At 44.4% G+C, this 16,610-nt stretch overlaps 1 protein-coding gene across 12 annotated transcripts in view; it reads left to right on the top strand.

The window, feature by feature from the left end:
- C2CD5 (C2 calcium dependent domain containing 5) overlaps positions 1 to 16,610 on the top strand; it is a 377,832-nt gene that overhangs the window by 320,805 nt on the left and 40,417 nt on the right. For all 12 annotated transcript variants that reach the window (XM_033951251.1, XM_033951262.1, XM_033951260.1 and 9 more), the window contains 2 exons: positions 8,554 to 8,643; positions 15,319 to 15,406. In XM_033951251.1, the coding sequence (XP_033807142.1) occupies positions 8,554 to 8,643; positions 15,319 to 15,406 (178 nt within the window). The remainder of the gene's footprint in view (positions 1 to 8,553; positions 8,644 to 15,318; positions 15,407 to 16,610) is intronic.

The following is a 16,610-nucleotide window of genomic DNA, read 5'->3' as shown; positions in this document are numbered from 1 at the left end:
CAAGACTGAAATGATGAATCTTACCTTAGAGGAGCCCCAGGTTTTAGATCTCCAGCGCCAGTTTCCATGTAAATGGGCGTCCAAGGGTATTAAATACTTGGGGATCTATTTGCCCATGGATTTGGATAAGCTATATGAGGCTAATTATGGGACGGTTATCCGGAAGATTCGATCGGATCTCCAACGCTGGCATGGGCTGTGGCTTTCCTGGGGGGGGGGGGGGAGGGCATATCACCGTCCTCCAGATGAATGTGTTACCCCAGATATTATTCTTGTTTCAGACTCTTCCAACCCCGTTACCTCCTAGGACGCTTAAGATCTTACAAGCGGAGTTTAAGAAGTTTATTTGGGCGCATAGAGCGCCTCAAATTTCCCAGAGGGTGATATGGGCTGATAGAGCACGAGGTGGAAGAAGGGTTCCCAATCTTCACTGGTACTATCAGGCTACGCAGTTGCGGATGTTCTTGGAATGGGAATTGAGTCCTCATAAGTGGGGTGTGAGATTGGAACAGTCCTTTGTACCTCACCTTAGACTGTCCAATGGGCTTTGGTCTTCGCAGACAGTTCGCCAGTGGGAATTGGAGACTGATAATATTTTTATTTTGCATTTGATCAAATTGTGGGATAGCCTGAAGAGGGAGTTTAATAATGGGGTGGCCCTTTCTACCTTGGCTTCTTTGTGAGATGAACCCTGATTTTTGGTGGGTAAAACTAATCCAGTTTTTGAGCGCTGGGGACAACTTGGGCTTACCCGTTTTCAGCATTTTCTGCGTATCAGGACCGTAATTTCGTTTGAAGCTTTGCTACACATCCCTGGGGTGAAGTCAAGAGATTATTTGGCATATCTTCAAGTGAAACATTTTATGGGGGTTCAGGGTTGGGATAAAACATCTCCCCTTGAGAATGAACATTTAGAACAGTTATTGGAGACTTTGCAGAAGGTGCCCAGATCTATTTCCATCATATATAAATACATTAGGGGGAGAGTTGTACCCAATTTGGCATTCCGACAACACTGGGAGAGGGACTTGCATTGTATTTTCACAGACAAGGAGTGGGACACTATTTGTGCTGAGGTGGGTAGAGTGTCTGTTTGTGCATTAATACAAGAAAATGCATAAAGTGTTGATTCATTGGTATTATACTCCAGAACAACTTCATAAGATGTATCCTCAGACATCGGATAGTTGTTAGCGCTGTCATAATGCTGTGGGAACTTTTCTTCATATATGGTGGGAATGTCCTGTGTTGGTTCCTTGTTGGATGGCAGTGGTGCGATCTTTGTCCCAGTTGTTGGGGGTTCCTGTACCAAATACTCCTCAGAGTTGTTTATTGGGGTTCTCTGCCATTTGTGTGACCAAATGGCAAACCCAGTTACTGGGATTGTCTGCGATTAAATGTCTCTTAGCTGCCTACTGGAAACAGTCCCTGGTGCCTGATGTGAGTGAATGGAGGGTAAAGTTATCATTGCTGGGGAAGATGGAATTATATGTGGCTAAACGCAGAGGTTATTATCAGCAATACCTGGACTATTATTGCTCGGAAATTGGATATTTAGGGGTATGAAGAAACTTTGATCCTATAGTGCTTATCGGTAGAGGGGGGAAGGGGGGGATTGGGTTGTCCTTAGGGGTGTTCATTTTGCTAATGCTGTATCTGCAATTTATGTAAAGCGGTGTTGTTTCGCCACCTGTTTTTAAGTGTTTCTTTGGCTGTATACTTTTGCTATTCATTTGCTAAAATATCATTTAAAAATTTTTTTAAAAAAATTTTAATATCATTAAAAAAAAGAAAATTTAACTTTGTTGGCACCTTAGTAAACATTGTGAGAAACAAGGGATAACTCACAAGGAAACTCTGGAAAGTCTTGTAGTAAAGCAGAAAATAATTTATTTCTCTCTTGCAAGTCCAAATGCAAAAATTGCAAAATAGGCACACCGAGCTCAGTGTAATCATTCAATATATATAGTTCACATATTTCTTAGTCCCTCCTGCCTGTCTGCTCGTTGGTTAGAGCAACAGCAGTTTACAACCTATCAAATATTTCCCTCCATTTTTCCTGCCCCTGTTTATCACTCCCATTACTCTTATTATCCCAGGACAAGCAGGCAGCATATTCTTAACGTATGGGTGACGTCACCGACGGAGCCCCGGTACGGACCTTTTTAACTAGAAAGTTCTAGTTGGCCGCACCGCGCATGCGCGGGTGCCTTCCCGCCCGACGGAGGAGTGCGTGGTCTCCAGTTTTTTCGTTTCCGCGGAGCGAAGAAGACGCATGTGCTTTTCAACGGCCGTTGAAAACTCTCAATTTGCCTTCCCGCTCGCGATTTTTGATCCAATTTTGGTTCTATTTTTGTCTTTCAACTTCATTCTTCTAAAAAAAAAAAAAAAAAATTCTTTTCGTGTCTTTTTCCTTATTTTTGCAGCCGGCCCCGGCGGGGCCTGTTGTAATCATCCAAGCCTCCGGGTTTGATTTCGCGGAGGCCGTGTTTCCCTTCATGCCCCCTCAACCGGGCTTCAAGAAGTGCCAGCAGTGTGCACGCCCGATCTCTTTAACTGACCCACACAACTGGTGCCTTCAGTGTTTGGGTCCAGAGCATCGGGCTGACACCTGCACCCGCTGTGCTACTCTCAAGAAACGCACTCTTAAGAACCGGCAAATACAACAAAATATTCTTTTCGGTACCGGTTCTACCATGGATCAGGCCCCGACGTCGACGGCACCGCCTAAATCGGCACCGACCACATCGACACCGCCTGATCCTCCTTCGGGGTCGATAGCGCCAGGTAAGCCGGCTAAGAAGCCTTCCACTTCCCTTGAGCGACCTCCAGCTACAGCGGTGACCCCGGTTCTTCCGACGTCCCGCCGCTCCCGTAAACGCTCCGCTCCGATCACGGTGAGTGCCTCGTCATCGGCCTCCTCATCGCCGGAGCGTCGAGCAGCACCTATGGTACCGAAGAAATCTAAAGCGGTACCGGTGCCCCCATTGGAGGACCGAATCTCGGCCATCCTCCAGGACAAGCTTCAGGAGCAGCTACAGAAGCAACTCCAACAGCTCCTTCCAACTTTACTGGCACCGCTCCTTCCGGTACCGGTCCAGCCCGAGCTTCGCACCACTCCACCGGTATCCACCCCCTCGGTACCGTTGAACACATCCATGCCGGTCTTATCTGCTCAGCCGGCACTTCAGACTTGCTCGGCAGAGGACCCTTCCCAGGCCCCAGATCGACGCCGGTCGTCTCGGGATCGGGATCGGCACCATTCCTCCAGGGACAGAGATCGACGCCGGTCTTCATCCCCCGGCACCGTATCCATGCGATCTGGAAAGTCCCTTTCTAAAACCCGCCATACTGAACCGGCTATCAGGGACCCAGACCTATGGGAACAATCCCCACTCGGTACCGAGGAGGATGCCTCTTCTACAGATGAGGAACCCTCCATGGCTGAAACCACTTCTAAGCCTGAGCAATCCTCCTTCACGAAGTTCCTTCGGGAGATGTCAGCGGCTCTCTCCATCCCCCTTGAGTCCGACTCTAAGAAGTCCCAGGCCTTTTTAGAAGCTTTGGACTTCGACCAACCTCCCAAGGAGTTTCTTAAACTTCCTGTACATGATATCCTCCGGGAAACATTTTATAAAAATTTGGAGATTCCATTGACTGTTCCAGGTGCCCCTAAAAAACTGGACAGCTTATACCGGGTCATCCCTATTCCGGGATTTGACAAACCCCAATTGCCCCATGAGAGCCTCCTTGTAGAGTCCACTCTCAAAAAATCTCAAGGCTCCAGCGTTTATGCCTCCACCCCTCCTGGCAGAGAGGGAAAGACAATGGACAAATTTGGAAAGCGCCTGTACCAGAATGCCATGCTGGCTAACAGAGCCAACAATTACACCTTTCATTTTTCATTTTATATGAAACACCTGGTCCAACAACTTTCTGCTCTAGAAAAATATATACCTGAGCGTAAGGTCCCACTCTTCCAACAGCAGATTTCCAACCTCCTTCAGCTCAGAAAGTTCATGGTGCGCTCGATTTACGACTCCTTCGAGCTTACTTCACGAGCCTCCGCACTGGCTGTGGCCATGCGACGCCTAGCCTGGCTGCGAGTGTCTGACCTTGATGTAAACCACCAGGACCGTCTCGCCAACGCGCCCTGTCTTGGTGACGAACTTTTTGGGGAGTCTCTTGATACCACAACACAAAAACTTTCGGCCCATGAGACCAGATGGGACACCCTCATTAAACCCAAAAAGAAAACTCCACCGGCACGACCATACAGGCCTCAGTCCTCTTATCAACGTCGATTCTCTGCCAGGCCGCTGAATCCTCCTCAGCAGCAATCTCGCCGTCCTCGCCAACAACAGCACACTCAGGCTCGCTCTCAGTCTCACCAGGCGACCAAGCCTCTCCCTCAGACTAAACCTCCTCAGCCCTTTTGACTCCTTTCTCCAGGGCATAGCCAGTCTCCACCCTTCGATGCCTCTTCCTCAACCTATCGGAGGCCGCCTCACCATCTTTCTCCAACGCTGGGAGGCCATCACATCAGACCTGTGGGTTCTCAACATCATCCGCCACGGATACTCACTAAGGTTCCAGACTCTTCCCATAGATCATCCTCCCGTAGAGTCTGCTTCTCACTCCTCCCAAACTCCTCTCCTCCTCAGGGAGGTCCAATCCCTCCTCCTCCTCAATGCCATCGAAGAAGTTCCTCCAGACCAAAGGGGTCAGGGATTTTACTCCCGATACTTCCTGGTACCCAAGAAAACGGGAGATCTTCGGCCCATCTTGGACCTCAGGAACCTCAACAAGTGTTTGGTCAAAGAAAAGTTCAGAATGCTCTCCCTGGCCACGCTTTATCCTCTTCTATCTCAACACGACTGGCTATGTTCCCTGGACCTCAAGGAGGCCTACACTCACATCCCAATCCGTCAGGCTTCGCGTCGCTACCTCCGATTCCAGATACAAAATCACCACTATCAGTACAAGGTGCTGCCCTTTGGTCTCGCATCATCACCCAGGGTGTTCACCAAGTGCCTGATTGTGGTAGCGGCTTTTCTCAGGTCCCACAACCTACAAGTGTTCCCATACTTGGACGATTGGTTGGTGAAAGCACCTACATCTCCGCTTGTGCTGCAAGCCACTCATCAAACCATCTCTTTCCTCCATCTCTTGGGGTTCGAGATCAATTATCCCAAGTCACATCTGCTTCCTACGCAGCGCCTGCAGTTCATCGGAGCAGTTCTCGATACCAATCAGATGAGGGCGTTCCTTCCTGCCGACCGGCACCGGACGCTACTTCACCTTTGCCGGCAGGTGCTCCTTCATCCATCCATCCCTGCTCGCCAGATGATGGTCCTTCTAGGCCACATGGCCTCAACAGTCCATGTGACTCCTCTGGCACGACTCCACCTCAGGATACCTCAATGGACCCTTGCCAACCAATGGTCACAGACCACGAATCTTCTTTCTCATCCCATCTCTGTGACATCGTCTCTTCAGCAATCTCTTCAATGGTGGTTGAACTCCTCAAATCTCTCCAGGGGACTTCTCTTCCATCCGCCTCCTCATTCCATGGTCATAACCACGGATGCTTCCCCCTATGCCTGGGGGGCCCACTTGGGCGATCTCCGCACCCAGGGACTTTGGACCCCTCAGGAGCGTCAACATCACATCAACTTCCTGGAGCTCAGAGCCATGTTTTATGCTCTCAAGGCTTTCCAGCATCTCCTCTACCCTCAGGTTCTTCTCCTGTGCACGGACAACCAAGTCGCCATGTACTACATCAACAAGCAAGGCGGCACCGGATCTCGTCCCCTTTGTCAGGAGGCCCTCCGAATCTGGACCTGGGCCATAGCCCACAATCTGTCCCTCAGGGCTGTCTATATCCAGGGCGAACAGAACTCCCTGGCCGACCAGCTCAGCCGCATCCTGCAACCTCACGAGTGGACCCTGGACCCTCCTACTCTCCACTCCATTTTTGCTCGCTGGGGCACCCCGCAAGTGGACCTATTTGCAGCTCCTCACAACCATCAGCTGCCCCAGTTCTGCTCCAGACTCTTCTCTCCGCATCGTCTGACCCCAGATGCATTCCTACTCGACTGGACGGATCGGTTCCTCTATGCCTTTCCTCCACTCCCTCTGATGTCGCGGACCTTGTTCAAGCTCCGCAAGGACAGGGCCACCATGATTCTCATCGCCCCCCGGTGGCCCCGACAGCACTGGTTCTCCCTCCTGCTCCAGCTCAGCTCCAGGGAGCCCATTCCTCTTCCTGTGTTTCCTACTCTGCTTACACAGCAGCATCAGTCTCTACTGCACCCCAATCTGTCTTCCCTCCACCTGACTGCTTGGTTTCTCTCGGGCTGACCTCTCCAGATACCCTGTCTCAGCCTGTCCGTCGCATTCTGGATGCCTCCAGGAAACCCTCCACGCTCCAATGTTACCATCAGAAGTGGACCCGGTTTTCCTCTTGGTGCCTCCTGCATCATCACAATCCCACCTCATTGGCGGTAGAGACCATTCTGGACTATCTGCTCTCTCTGTCCGAGGCTGGTCTCAAGTCTACCTCAATCAGAGTCCACCTCAGTGCCATCACTGCGTTTCATGAGCCTATCCTCGGAAAACCTCTCACGGCTCACCCTCTGGTTTCCCGCTTCATGAGAGGCCTCTTCAACATCAAACCACCTCTACAGCCTCCTCCTGTCGTCTGGGACCTAAATGTGGTTTTGTCAGCCCTCATGAAACCTCCTTTTGAGCCTCTTGCTGCTACTTCGCTCAAACTTCTCACATGGAAGGTGCTTTTCCTCATTGCCATCACCTCTGCCAGGAGGGTCAGTGAGCTGCATGCGCTGGTCGCCGATCCACCGTTCACTGTTTTTCACCATGACAAGGTGGTTCTGCGTACCCATCCTAAATTCCTTCCCAAGGTGGTTTCGGCTTTTCACCTCAACCAATCTATTGTTTTGCCTGTCTTCTTTCCAAAACCCCATTCTCATCCTGGGGAACAGGCGTTACACACGCTGGATTGTAAACGTGCCCTTGCATACTACCTTGACCGTACCAGGGCTCACCGATCCTCTCCTCAACTTTTTCTGACCTTCGATCCCAACCGTCTGGGTCGTCCTGTCTCTAAACGAACGCTGTCCAATTGGCTTGCTGCCTGTATTGCGTTCTGTTATGCTCGGGCCGGCCTGTCACTGGAAGGAGCTGTCACGGCCCACAGGGTCAGAGCTATGGCTGCTTCTGTGGCTTTCCTCCGTTCCACGCCTATTGAGGAAATCTGCAAGGCGGCCACTTGGTCTTCAGTTCACACGTTCACTACTCACTACTGTCTGGATACCTTCTCCAGACGGGATGGACACTTCGGCTAATCTGTGTTACAAAATTTATTTTCCTAATGGCCAACCATCCCCCCTCCCTCTCTGTTAGCTTGGAGGTCACCCATACGTTAAGAATATGCTGCCTGCTTGTCCTGGGATAAAGCACAGTTACTTACCGTAACAGGTGTTATCCAGGGACAGCAGGCAGATATTCTTACGACCCACCCACCTCCCCGGGTTGGCTTCTTAGCTGGCTTATCTTAACTGGAGACCACGCACTCCTCCGTCGGGCGGGAAGGCACCCGCGCATGCGCGGTGTGGCCAACTAGAACTTTCTAGTTAAAAAGGTCCGTACCGGGGCTCCGTCGGTGACGTCACCCATACGTTAAGAATATCTGCCTGCTGTCCCTGGATAACACCTGTTACGGTAAGTAACTGTGCTTTTCTCAGACCTCCAACCCTATTTACATTCCTATATATTATTATTATCCAGTCCTTCCACTATAGGCTCATCCTTCATGCTATGCATTTAACTTACGTAAGGTGCAGAATTACCAGGGACCTAGACAGAGGCATGATGGTGTTGTACATTTTCTTTCCATTGTTTTTTTATTTTTTTGCTTCCCTAGTTCTTCTTGTAGTCTCCAATGTCTGCTTCCTAGATTGTATCACACAGCAGTTTTTTAAATATAAGTGTGCTTAAGGTTTCAAAAAGATTAGGAAACATTGTTACTTAAACATAGCCCCTAGTTAATACTGCTGAGACATCAGGTTTTGCAGTTACTAGAGGCATTGTGTTCACACAGTTACAGAAACTATCCCAGGAATGCTTCATTTCCTTCCCCTTACTGTATCTGCATTCCCCTACCCTGCACTGTCTCTTTCTAGATCACATAGTATACGCAACATGGGTTTTCCGCATACTGATTCTATATATTATTACACTCTGCAATAATTAACATCATTCACTTGTTAACAAAAATATATTAGTAACACACTCTATTGTATTACATTATAAAGTTATTTCTTATTTCATTTCTCACAATATGATCTTAAGTTACTTTATTCATAAACTATTAAAAGAATACAGGTTAGGCCCAGAAATGTAATTTGTCTGTCAAGATCAAGAAAGCTTTTCCCCTTTCCTTTTAGCAGCAACCTTTGGTGAATATGCATTTTTAGATAAAGTGTTTTGAAATGTATTTAGTAATAACACAATTTGCTTTATATTTAACAGAGCCTGTATTTTAAACTGAGATTCATGATTCCCTGCTGTCTCTGCCATGTCAACTTTACAGTAGCTCTTCCAGAGGATGAGCTGATACAGGTAACAGATTTCTCCATACTGTCTTGAAGGATCCCAGCAATCACATTATTTGGGGGTTTTCTTATTTCTGGTAAGAAAAGAAAGTGAGTCACACTTGTTTGTTTTGTAACTTGACTCACATTCATCTTCAGAGAACACTTTCAATGCCTTTGTGATATGTGGATCACAAATGGTAAGTCTGGTTTGAAGTTAAGGAAATTAAGGCCATGTCATGCCGCTGGCTACAGCCAAAGAGAGCTGCCTTCAACTTTATCAATTAAGACATAGGCTTTTCTGTTTAAGCAATTTCAAAGGCTTGACCAAGTTGAAGCCTTGACTAGAAATATCCAAGTTAATGTATGAAATGTCTCGCATTTAATAGAGATACTCCTGGAGAACTGACTAGCCCTACAATCTTAGGCCCCCCCCCCCCCAGTGTGGGACTATTGTTGTAGTTTGGCTGTTGGTCTGGTTGTTTACTTGGAATAGTGTATGGATGCCGTGTACCTGTGAGATTTGCAAGAACCAAGAGATTGATTTCCAAACTTATAACAGGTTTATTTTTTTTAAATTGAACTATGTTGTAAGTATGTACCAAATATACAAAGGTCCCTTTCCCCTCCCACACACTTACTCACCCTTTTCCCTTCACCTTCTCACTTCTCCCTCCCATTTCTTCTCCTCACCACCTCCACCCAATCTTTTGTACCTTAGGCCACAGCCCTGAAACTTGCAAGAGCAGAAAGCAGGTGATCCTACAGCAGAGGGTCAGTTGGGACACATCTACGTGTATGCTTAATGACATCTGTGAGAGCATATAGGTCTGCTTTCATAACCTGCATCTTACTGGCCTCTGAAGCCCTGCTTCATCTCTTGTCACAATGATCACAGTTTTAGTAGGATTTCAGGAAAGCAATATGACACTTAGCTATCATATCTAGGGAAAGGCTGAATTCCCTCCCCACTACCATCTGCCAGCCACTATTTCAGCCAGACAGATGATGCAGATGACACATGGCATCCACAGTCCATGTTACCTCTTTGCAAGGCTCCATCTCAGACCAGCTCAGTGGGCCCTAGCATCTCAATCGTCTCAGGCTCTCGATCCTTTCTCTCAAAAGATTACAATCATCTCACCTCTTTGTCAATCTCTTTAGTGGTGGATGGATCCAACCAATCTTTCCAGGCTCTACTATTTCACATCCCTCCATGTCAGAAAGTGCTTACCACAGACGTGTCCATGTATGCTTGGGGAGCTCACCTGGATGGTCTTTGCACACAAGGTCGCTGGTCTGCTCAAGAGAAAACATTGCACATCAACCTATTAGAGCTGAGAGCAATTCGATATGCTCTAAACATTTCAGAGCAGTCTTTCCAATCAGGTCCTCCTGGTTCGAATGGATAATCAAGTAGTGATATATTACATCAGCAAGCAAGGAGGAATGGGCTCTTTCCCTCTTTGTCAAGAAGTTAAGTACATTTGGAACTGGGCGATTGCTCAAAACATATTTCTCAATGCCATATATGTGCAAGCTCGGTCCTTATGGATATAAACTTATATTCTTCATAAAGAAGATTTGAATGGACCTCAGTGGTACCTTCTTTATGTATTAAACTTTTTTTCATACAGAATATTGGCACCCGAGTTCGTCATCGGTCCCAAATTATATTTCTTTATACGTGTTATCTCTGTTTTTTTTTTATATTTTTAATAAGATAGATACTCATCTTAGTCTAAACTAAACTAAATTAAGCCTTAAGTTTATATACCGCATCATCTCCACGGAAGTGGAGCTCGGCACGGTTTACAAAGCTTAAAAATATAAGAAGAGAGGAGAAAGATTTACAAGAGTATATGAGTAGAGGGACTATAAACATGAGAGTAAATGGTTTTATGATAGAAAAAGTGATTATATGTTAGAAAAGAGTCTACACGGGTGAGGACAGGCACTCCGAAATAGAACTATGTTTCGCCCATACAGAGCCCCAGTTGAAAAACGACTGAACGCGGGGAGCATGAGTTGTTTGGCTTAAGGGAGACTTTCCTTGATAAAGCCCTGTATGGGCGAAACAGTTCTGTGTTGGAGTGCCTGCACCCACCTGTGTAGACTAAGATGAGTATTTATCTTATTAAAAATATATAAAAAAATAGAGACAACATAGTAACATACATAGTAGATGACGGCAGATAAAGACCTGACTAGTCCATCCAGTCTGCCCAAACATGTATAAAGAAATATAATTTGGGACCGATGACGAACTCAGGTGCCAATATTCTGTATGAAAAAAAGTTTAATACATACAGAAGGTACCACTGAAGTCCATGCAAATCTTCTTTATGAAGAATATAAGTTTATATCCATAAGGACCGAGTTTACATTGATTTACTTGAGTAGTGGGTCTTTGGATTTACTAATTTTGAGCGATTTAATTTGATATATGTACAAGGTCACAAAACACTATCTGAAAAGCTCAGCAGATTTCTTCAACTGCACAATCGGATAGTTGTTAGCGCTGTCATAATGCTGTGGGAACTTTTCTTCATATATGGTGGGAATGTCCTGTGTTGGTTCCTTGTTGGATGGCAGTGGTGCGATCTTTGTCCCAGTTGTTGGGGGTTCCTGTACCAAATACTCCTCGGAGTTGTTTATTGGGGTTCTCTACTATTTGTGTGACCAAATGGCAAACCCAGTTACTGGGACTGGCTGTGATTAAATGTCTCATAGCTGCCTACTGGAAACAATCCCTGGTGCCTGAAGTGAGTGAATGGAGGGTAAAGTTATCATTGCTGGGGAAGATGGAATTGTATGTGGCTGGACTGTTATTGCTCGGAAATTGAATATTTAGGGGTATGAAGAAACTTTGATCCTATAGTGCTTATCGGTAGAGGGGGGAAGGAGGGGATTGGGTTGTCCTTAGGGGTGTTCATTTTGCTAATGCTGTATCTGCAATTTATGTAAAGCGGTGTTGTTTCGCCACCTGTTTTTAAGTGTTTCTTTGGCTGTATACTTTTGCTATTCATTTGCTAAAATATCATTTTAAAAAAAAAGAAAATTTAACATTGTTGGCACCTTAATAAACATTGTGAGAAACAAGGGATACTTCACGAAGAAACTCTGGAAAGTCTTGTATTAAAGCAGAAAATAATTTATTTCTCTCTTGCAAGACGGTGTCCAAATGCAAAAATTGCAAAATAGGCACACCGAGCTCAGTGTAATCATTCATTATATAGTTAGTTCACATATTTCTTAGTCCCTCCTGCCTATCTGCTCATTGGTTAGAGCAGCAGCAGTTCACAACTCGAAAGTATTACGCCACATTTTCTTACTATGGGAGACTCCTCAGATCTGTTTGCCTCACCCCACAATCACAAATTGCTTCAATTCTGTTCCAGGCAATTTTCTCCTCATTGTCTGGAAGCAGATGCCTTTCTTCTGGATTGGACAGACATATTCCTTTACGTATTTCCACCAGCCCTTCTCATTCTCAAGACTTTGGTCAAACTCGAGCAAAAGTTAGCCATGATGATCCTGATAGCTCCTTGTGGCCCAGACACCCTTGGTGTACAACCTTCTATTTCAGCTCAGTGCCAGGGATCCAATTCCCTTATAAATCTTTCCATCTCTGCTCACTCAGAGTCAAGGGTCTCTTTTACATCACAATCTGCACATGGAATTTTTATCCATGCTATCTATGTCATGCAGAAAGTTTATTTTGTTTGACTCAATTCTCTCTTTAACATATAGTGCAACCCCCCTCCAAATTAAGCTACTATTTCATTGCAAAATAATTTGTATCCTGGTAACAGTGTTATATTCCTTCCACCAGGTCTCAGAGATGCCTACTATATCTATCCTTTCATTTACTGCCATATATTCTAACTTTCCCATGTTGTTTCTTAGTCTTCTGGCTTTTGCATATAGACATTTCAAATAATGTTTGTTATTCCTATTTACAACTTGCTCAGTAGTTGGTATAGATAATTTGTAATCTTTAAAATCTATCTGCTCTGTATTTAGGGACACCTGGTCAACTATGGTCTCTATTGTAACCTTACTAATTGGATGACCTATATTCCCTGTTTTGGTGATATCTTTTAAAGATATCTTGTTCCAAACCATGCACTTTTGAGCAACTGTCGGCCTTCCTCCAGTTTCCCATATTCTGAATAATGGTTTTAAATAGTTGCTGGATTTATCTACAAGTCATACAGCTGCTAGTAACGATGTGACAGTCTATCCTGGTTTTATTAATTACTCTTACAGGGATCCTAAACCCTTTTGACTTTTTTAATGAAGATAAATAAAACCACTTGTAAATAGGGGAGCTCAAAAAAGTATGATACTTTTTGCATATCATAAACAGCAGGAATATTTAAAATGGAGTCCTGTAGTACACTTTTTAAAAATCTGTATGGTGTGTATGTTAACAGCTTCTAAGCTGTATGATTTTTTTAACATCTTAAGAGGAGATATTTTTTATTATTATTTGTCAATTTCATAATTTTAACATAAAAATGTTGTTCAGAAAAGATTGCTATTATAAACAAAAGTTCAATTTTACAGAAGAAAAAATAAAAATTTAATAAGCAAACTATACATTTCTTTAACAATCTCCAGTCTACAACTTGAGAACCAAGACTTTCAATGAATGAGCTTTATATTTAACTAAAATCAAATCTAGGAAAACAAAGTAACTGAAGGCTGCATTGGATGTCCCTTTATACTTTAAGTTGTTGTTCCTTCCTTTGCAAGATGCTTCAGAGATACTTGTTAGGTGTTCAGGCTCAAAGAAAATATATTTATTCATTTCGTATCTAACTATTCAGTTGTAGGGAAATCTAAGAAAAAATACTCCACCTATCGAAGTTACACTGGGCTTTGTCATTAGGAATTGGTGTCTTCTCTTCTTGGTCTCTTTAGAGACATCTGGGAAAATCTGTAGTTTTAAACCTAGAAACTCCTTGTGTCTGTAGTTAAAGAACAACCACATCATCCAATTTTTATTGGGTAGTAAAGCCACTGTTACCAATAAAGTTGTAGGCTTAGCCAGATCTTTAAACGAAGTTTCTAGAATCGCAGTTAAATCTAACTGTGGATCTTGTTGAGCCTGAACTTGATCTTGATTTTGTTCAATCGACTGTTTTAGTACTCTGCTAGGCAAATAATATACCTGAGTTAAAGGTGGAATGGATTCCTCAGGAACATTAAGAATTTCTATGAAATACTTTTTCAGCATCTCCCTCGGAGTTATAGAGAAGACTTTTGTTGGAAAATTAATTATTTGTAAATTGTTAACACGGTAATTATTATCAATTATTTTCATTTTTCTTCTTAAATTTGTTATCTTTTATAATCACTTCCTGAACTTGTTTATCCTCGTGACCTCTGTGTCTATCTTTCCAACATTAGATTTTACCATGGATAGTTCATCTCCAAAAACTTTCAATTCTTGTTTTTGTTCTATCAGTTTCTTTTCTACCTCTATTAATTTTGGATTCAAGGAGTTTCTCAACTTTATAACCAAGTCCCAAAGAGAGTCCATTGTTACTTCGGTAGGTTTCTCAACAGTAAATATGTTTCCATATTTAGTTTCAGGAATCTCACCTTGCACTTTTCCCACACTCTGGGCTTGCTGCTCCTGCCCCTTAGATGTTCCAGCTGTAGAACCTTCCTTGGGACCTGAAAGGTCCATCAAGGAATCCTCTTCCAAGCTCCCAACTGAACTGGCCTCTCGGCTTGAAAGCTTTGCCTCTCCGGACATGTTTTCTCACCATGGGGAGCTGATTGCCTGCGGCATAGGGGGGAGGATCTCTTTCAGCGGGACTCAGCAGGACCTCTAGCCCTGAAGCTTCCGTTGTGGCGTCACGGACTCCAACTGAAGACGACTCAGGAATTGATCAATTGTAATAGAGGGGGGATTTTCCGGGCACCTCAAGGCACCAGCAGGGCTTCTACCCCTTCTCTTTGGCATTACAGTTGTTGTGCAGAGCTCACTACATGAAAAAAGGTACAAAATATATTTCAATTCCAACAAGCAGACCAGAGCGTCCTTTCAGCCTTCAGGTGCTCGCAAGCCATCTTGGTTCCCTTAAGAGGAGATTTTTGTAAGTAACTTGAGCATATTGAAGTGTTTTACATGCCTAAAAGTAGACAGTAGTAAAAAAGCACCTATTTTTATGCGATACATGTTTAGACATTCATAGGGGTGAGAATAAGCACTGATTCTTAACCAGCATATAAGCATGCAAAGTTATGTCGGTTAGCCCGAAACCCTTTGGGTATCTGGAGAATAGAGAGCAGGTCTGGTTTTTGGAGTTCCTACTTGCCTTACATGCAATGCATAAGTGCTTTGTTATAAAATTATGCATCACCTATAATAATTTTGAATTCTTACCCCACACTGGGAAAAATAAATTGTGATGTACCACCTGTAGAATGCAGACCATTAAAAAGCTGTAATTATCTTAGGCAATTTACACAAACCCACAGACAGCTTCATTAGCTAACAGATTACCCACAACTGTTTGTAAGATCTTGGCCATCTGTATTGTACATCTAACTTTGAGACTCTTAAAAATGAATTTTTGCTGCATATAATAAATAAAGCACATGATTTAGAAGGCTCTGAATTTTTCTCAAGCTTCTATGTACAAGCCAAGGAATATGTATACACTAATGTAATTTTTCATTACAGGTTGCAGTTACTGCAGTTGCAATAACATTTGACAAACACAAGGCATTACAGACCAATAAAATTAGTATGGAGAAAACTTTTCAGAGAGGTAATAAATTTGAATGATGGGTTTGTAAAAAAAATATGCCATTCTTAAAGTATTTTTAGGACTTAATTTACTAAGGGTTAGGGTTACCGTGTGTTTATGCTCCTATTGGCAACTTTATCAGTCACTTTAGGCCCATACCAAATGTACAATAATGTAAAGACTCTTATGAAGCATTGCATGTAAGAAGATTCATCAATTCAAATGTTCTGAACAAAAGCTGAGTTACACAGGTCTAAGAATAAGAGAAGGAGTTTTAGCCCTCAAGGTTCTCTAAACCAGCTCTCTTCATATTAATTTCTTTAGCTTTGGTAAATAAAGGTGTTTTTTATTTACAAGCAACATAAATTTGTCAGCATAAAGTCTATTTTTCTATCCTGTAATTTAATGAATGAATGTTTCAGTGGCTTACCAAAGGGGGGAGGGGCAGTTCACCCCAGGTATACGCTCTAAGGAGGTGCAGAGCCTGTTTTCCCGAACCATCAGCAGCTGTAAATTCAGTCATCACAGGACCTTCCTGCACCTCCCCGCAGCTGCCGGTCCACTTCCTCCGACGTTACTTTCTTGTTTCAGAGCAGAGCTGGCAGCTACGAGGAGGTACAGGAAGGTCCTGTGATGGCTTCATTTAAGTTTACAGCTGCTGCTGGTTTGAGAAGTATACAGCAGCAATGGGGAGATGAGGGGGCAGGATATTGGATGGTATTGGAGTGGAAGGAGAGAGAAGGGAGCAGGATACTGGTATGGAAAGATGGTGGAGGGGGGAGACAAATGGGGTAGAGGGAGAAAAGGGAGGCAGAAGCTGATGGAAGTGGTAGAATGGAGAGGGAAGGGGCAGATACTGATGGAAATGGGGTGGATGGAGAGAAAGAAGGTGGCAGACATTGGATTTTAGTAGGGAGAGGAGAGGGGTGAGCAGGCTGGATGGGGATGGGAGAGAGAGAGGAGAGAAGACACTGGATAGAAGTAGGAGAGGAGAGAGAAAGGGGAGCAGATGCAAGAAGGAACTAGGGAGGATAGAAAGGGGATCAGATGCTAGATGAAAGTGGAGAAGATAGAGAAGAGAAGATGCTGGATGGAAGGGGTAGAGAAATAGGGCACATGATAGAAGGAAGGGATAAATAAAAAGGGCACATGCTGGATGGGAGGAAGATGATATAGAGTTAATGAAATACTGGAGAGAGTGAGGGAAAGAGGTAGCAAGCTGTAG

This window comes from Geotrypetes seraphini, chromosome 7, assembly GCF_902459505.1.
Source record: "Geotrypetes seraphini chromosome 7, aGeoSer1.1, whole genome shotgun sequence".
NCBI classification, from domain to species: Eukaryota; Metazoa; Chordata; class Amphibia; order Gymnophiona; family Dermophiidae; genus Geotrypetes; species Geotrypetes seraphini.
This window is presented reverse-complemented; position numbering and strand designations above follow the sequence as displayed.